Source organism: Schistocerca gregaria, chromosome 6 (assembly GCF_023897955.1).
Source record: "Schistocerca gregaria isolate iqSchGreg1 chromosome 6, iqSchGreg1.2, whole genome shotgun sequence".
In the NCBI taxonomy this organism is placed as follows: Eukaryota; Metazoa; Arthropoda; class Insecta; order Orthoptera; family Acrididae; genus Schistocerca; species Schistocerca gregaria.
The window spans coordinates 389,690,285-389,696,284 of NC_064925.1; the positions used below are offsets into that span (position 1 = coordinate 389,690,285).

The window sequence follows — 6,000 nt, forward strand, 5'->3', positions numbered from 1 at the left end:
ACAAAGCTGACTCCATTGTGCCTTCCCACACCAGCACCTTCATTGAACAGCATGCAATTAATGATGTTTGCTGTGTCACAAACGGTGCCCATTTTAATCAGCTGTGTTGAGCATAATGTAGGAAAACTTTGAGAATAAATTATATTTTTCACGTATAATGCTTAGCCAGTAGATCTTTTGCACTGTCCTTCCTGCAAACTTTCTGTGAATAATCAGACAGGACCACAATTTATAGCTCTTTTGAATAGTACCATTCCTTTGTTGGTGTAACATAAATGAATAAGATGTTTCACAGTTAGTATTTACTTCTTGTGACCGATTCATTGCCCACAGAGGTAACATTCTTTTCATTTTTTAGACTTTATAATGGAGACAAATCATGATACTTCAATTCAGTGCTCATCAGCAGAGTTCTTGCACTCTAAAGAATGGCTCCCTATAAATCTAGCTATCACAATTTTGTTCTTCAGATGTTTTAGTGGCTTCTAAAAGTGCTAGTTTACTTATTTCTAATTTTTGAAATATGAAACATATTGTTGTTAACCCTACTCTTTCAGAAAATAATGTTCATTTTAGTGTAGCATTTAAAATAATGTTTTTATAAATTTTATAGAACATGTACTCCACTGGCATCAATTTATTTATCCCACAAAGTACTTGCTTATATTACATACTGTCCACTTAGTTGACATAGAAGAAACCTACTTTTAAAGATATAAGATTGGACTCCCAGCCTTGTCAAACTTGACATAGGATTCTGTCAGTAGTTCACAATTGTCCTTGTATCCTGTCATCTGTGGTATAAGCTTTCCATCATTTGTGTGTCCTGGTGGGCACCTTACCTCATACAGTGTTATGATGATGTCACTATCCATCAACTGCCATGTTTATCTTCTCTTCCATGTGGCACATTTGTGGAAAATTTTGGGTTTAAACACAGCCATTTAAGGGAATATTGAGCAGTAACTCACATGACTAATAAGTCAAACATTGTAATTCACCAAACTTGAGATCTTCATGTTGCACATATTGTTACAGGGTTGAGAAAAGGGGAAAGTACAGAAGGAAGCCACTAAGAAAAGCGTGTTGCCATCTTGTGAATATCTCTCTCTCACACACACTCAACTTTATAGTAATGTGCCTCTACATGATGATTGATTATATGTCTTTACTCGTGCAACTGTATTCCTTCCATTTCACTCGACATAGCATTCAAATGTAATGTTCTTAAGAAGAGGGTTTTGGAATTGGAAGATCAATTCCATGTCAAATTGTTGCAAATTTTTTCACACTAAATGTTGAGGACGTTCTTTATGTTCTTATGTTGCAAGGTGTAAGAGTGAATCTATCTACAGGAACAGTGCTCTATTTAATAGTTGTTACACCAAACATAGTTGTGAGCTTTTTCAGTGCTTACAGTGTTCAGAACTGTAATGCAGACTTACCTTGCAAAAGGATATGCATTTGTGTAGGTTAGAGAGAAAGAGTTGTGGATTTCATGAGTGACTGCACTTATACTTATAATCAAAATTTTCATTACCCTTTGATATATCAGTGGTATAATTTTAGTCACTGATAAACTGTGAGGAACAACTAAAACAATGTTATTTTCTTTATAGGTGAATGATATTGCTTTCCACCCTGTGCATGGGACACTGGCAACTGTTGGTTCTGATGGTAGTTTCAGTTTCTGGGATAAGGATGCACGCACAAAACTGAAACCTTCAGAGACCATGGAACAATCAATTACACGCTGCTGCTTCAATAGCAGTGGCCATATATTTGCATACGCTGTCAGCTATGATTGGTCAAAGGTAATTTAGAAAGTAATATGTGTGAAATCAAATTTAGGTGGCAGAATATAATGACAAGTTCTTATTTAAAGTGATAATGGAATAAGTAGTTAATATGAAATTCATTGTTCTGGGCAATTCACTGAGAACTGACATAGTGTAATGTTGGTAAAGGTTTATAAGTGGCTCGAACCTTCACTTTGGATAATTAAGAGAAAGGTGGTAAAATTCAATTTCTTGAAGATTATATGCCTCAAGGATGTCCCAAAACTTGAACTTCAGTTGAAAAATATGATACTCAACAACCAACAGTTAATGTGAAATAGCTGGTGCCACAGACAAATCAGTATAAAAAATTCTATTTTAAAAATCCAACTGACTTTGTGTAGCCTTCTGTTGCTATGGGTGAAGTACATAAATTAAACACAAATTTTATTAGTGAGTTGAAGAAAAGTTGGAAACATTATAGCCAGTGTAATGCAGAACAATTAATACTTTTCAGTCAATAAGAAAACCATGTGTGAATACTGCACATATTTAGGACCAACTGGATGAAAAATTGTGAGAGACAGCCTAAATTGCGAAAGGGACAAAACTATCATTCATCATGAGAAAGCACCTGCCCACAAAAATGTGTTGGTAATGAAAAAATTGAGGGAGTTGAAGTGTGAATTGTTAGAATCTCCACCCTATTCAGCTAATTTTTCACACCCCTCCCCCTCCCGACCACCACCAACAATAATTTTCCCATTTTCCCATTCGTAAAGAATTTGTTGGAGGAAAATGTTTTAGTCAGATATGTATTTTGTCAACTCTCCAGAACTGCACTTCAGAGGATGTAATTAACAAATGGCAAAAATGTTTGACAAGTTGCTTAAGCATTAAAGAGGACTGGATTGACAAATAAATTCATTTTACACCTATAAGCCACTGTCTTTTATACCTGCCGGAGATTTGTTCTTGCTGTTGTATACTGACTGTTCGAGGCATGTTATTCTGTCCTCAATATATAACATTAATAGTAAATCATCATATTCCGCTTGCAGTTACATACAGGGTACGTTCCGAAAGTAATGCAATTGAATTTCCCGCGCCGCTCCTAGTAGTCGGAGTGGGAGGGGGCCACATGGAGTAGGTGGGGGGGACGCTAAGCTTTGCCGCGAAACCGGTTTCAGTGCTCTCCGAGCTGTGGAAGCGGCAGGACGTCTGTTATTGTAAACCTCTGCGCGCCGACCGTGTCACGGAAAAAATGGGATCGAGCAACGTTACGCGATTAAGTTTTGTGCTAAACTGAACAAATCTTTTGAGGAGACTAACAAAATGATTCGTGAGGCTTACGGTGACTCTGCTCTGTCCTACTCACAAGTTTCGAGGTGGTTAAAGGCCTTTAAGCCCAAAAAGGCAAGAATGAGCAAATCAAAAGTGAAAACAATGCTCATTGTCTTTTTCGACAGCAAAGGAGTTGTCCATAAGGAGTTTGTTCCTCAAGGACAGACAGTTAACGCTGCCTACTATGTGGATGTGCTGGAAAGACTCTGCAAAAGGGTCGTCAGGACGAGAAAGGACATCTCCGCTACCTGGCAACTCCATCACGACAACGCACCTTGCTACAACGCGCTACGAGTCCGCGAGTTCCTGGCCAAACACCAGGTGCCAACGCTGCCCCCCCCCCCCCCCCCCCCTGCTATAGTCCTGACCTCGCCCCAGCTGACTTCTTTTTGTTTCCTAGGATTAAGTCAGCCCTGAAAGGAACCAGTTTTTCGTCCATAGACGAGATCCAATCCGCCGTGACGAAGACCTTGCGAGAGGTCCTAGAAGACGCCTTCCAGGGCGCGTACCGGTCATGGCAGAGTCGCTGGAAAAAATGTGTAGAGGCCCAAGGACAGTACTTTGAAGAATTTTAAGTGTTTGTGCAAATCTGTTCAATAAATTACTTTGAAAAAAGTAATTGCATTACTTTCGGAACGCACCCTGTATTACGATAATTGCTGACATTTCTTGCATTGTCATTGTGGCCAAGTTTAAAGAAACAATAATTCTAGTATATGCATACACGACAGTGGATATGATCATTTATATGAGCAAGCCAGACCATAGAGGGAATTACAGGCAGTATTCTTTTGTAAGGAATGTGGATTGTGGATAAGTAGTGATAAATTCACTGAACAGTTGCTAGTGTTGTGTACTATATATTAAGTATAAGAAGTACTAATATACTGGCAGATGGTGGTGGCAGTTTCTTGTGAAGTGTAAAATTTAATAAGACTCCAGCAAAATTGATTAAACATATCTGTATGTGGAACTAAATACTTTGTGATTTGTGAACACACAATGCATCATAAACCCACTTAGTAAGTCATTGTTTCTGTATTGGTCCACAGGGCTACGAGTTCTACAACCCAATGAAAAAGAATTACATATTTCTGCGCTCGTGTTATGAGGAACTGAAACCTCGCAGTTCATCTTGAATATTTAAAGCTGTTATGTACCTGGTGACTGTGTAAATATCAGATCATTTGTAATAGCACAAATAGGTCTTTCCTACAATGAGTTACATATGTGTATTATTTTCAGCATTTATCATTTTATAAAGACTGTACTCAGACTGTATTCAAATAAAATTAACATTTTTGTATGCTGTGAGTTTTCAATTTTTGTTGGTTGTCACTTTTGCAGTTGCTGGTGTAAACTGTTTGTTTCTGATATTTACTATTCTAGAGAACCAGTAACTGCGTAGCACTCGGAGAAACAGAATGAATAATTATTTCAAATGTTTATGTAGTTTAATATATCAAGTGTTAAGAGGGAGTGAAAGTGAGAAAAAAGGTAAAAAAAGGCCAAACACTAATTATTTTGTGTAGTTCACATTATTTAATGTTCTGTGTATCTGTGGGGAGAGGCAGCAAGTGCACTTTACATTCTCTCTCACTCACTCTCTCTCTGCTTAGAAGATTAAAGATTAAAAATAGCGTATCATGACTTCAGAGTCAATAGAAAGTCATTTTTTAATTGACTTAGTTATTACGTCCAGTTAAGTATGAAATTAGTCAAAAGTTTTCATCTGTTTTAACTGTACATTTTGTAGTTACCTTTTTCCCCAAATGTAAAGGAAAACATTTACAAGTGATGTACTCACAATTTGTAATATAGATACTAATTAAACTTTGGTATTCTCTTAGACTGTATTTGTCATTTCTCTTTCAGTTTTGGCCACTGGGTTACAGGTTACAGTACCTGTGAAATCAATTTGTGTGTGTGTGTGTGTGTGTGTGTGTGTGTGTGTGTGTGTGTGTGAGAGAGAGAGAGAGAGAGAGAGAGAGAGAGAGAGAGAGAGAGAGAGAGAGAGGGGGGGGGGGGGGGAGGTGCAGTTGTGGTTTGCCTTTAATACAGTGTCGATGAAGGGGGCACAGTGTTAAGTCACTGGACTTGTAGATGTTCAAGAACTCAGATACATGCTGCTAAGTCATTAACTAAAATATACTGCGAGACAGTTCTTCTTCAGTGACATACTTTCCACAAGAAAAATGTAAGAGACATAAGGGTATACAAGCTACTTTTCATACCTACATCCATTTTGAACTTGCTTATTGTATTCAAGCCTTTGTCTCCCTCTAAAAACTTTTATACCCGACACACACACACACACACACGCGCACACACACGCACGCACACACACGCACACACACACACACACACACACACACACACACACACACAGACAGACACTCGCATGCTCTTCCTTCCATTACAAAACTGACAGTTCTTTGATACTTCAACATGTGTCCTATCAATTGCTGCCTTCCTTTCAGACAGACACTCGCATGCTCTTCCTTCCATTACAAAACTGACAGTTCTTTGATACTTCAACATGTGTCCTATCAATTGCTGCCTTCCTTTAATCAAGTTATGCCATAAATTTCCGTTTTCCACTTATTTGGTTCAGTACCTCCTCACCTGTTATTTGGCCTACCCGTCTAATCTTCAGTATTCTTCTGGAGCACCGTATGTCAAAAACTTCTATTCTTTTCTTATCTGAACTGTGTAGCACTCACGTTTCACTTCCATACAAGGCTACACACTTCAGACAAATACCTGCAGAAAAGGCTTCTTAACAATCCAGTTGACATCAGATGTTAACATTTCTCTTTCTCAAAAATGCTTTTCTTGAAATTGTCAGTCTGCTTTTCAATTCTCTCTACTTTAGTCC

At 38.1% G+C, this 6,000-nt stretch overlaps 1 protein-coding gene across 1 annotated transcript in view; it reads left to right on the forward strand.

The window, feature by feature from the left end:
* LOC126278694 (protein Rae1) overlaps positions 1 to 4,971 on the forward strand; it is a 46,781-nt gene extending 41,810 nt beyond the window's left edge. The window contains exons 7-8 of the mRNA XM_049978958.1: positions 1,620 to 1,814; positions 4,175 to 4,971. Of these exons, the coding sequence (XP_049834915.1) occupies positions 1,620 to 1,814; positions 4,175 to 4,261 (282 nt within the window). The 3' untranslated portion in view covers positions 4,262 to 4,971. The remainder of the gene's footprint in view (positions 1 to 1,619; positions 1,815 to 4,174) is intronic.
* Positions 4,972 to 6,000: the final 1,029 nt, after the last annotated feature.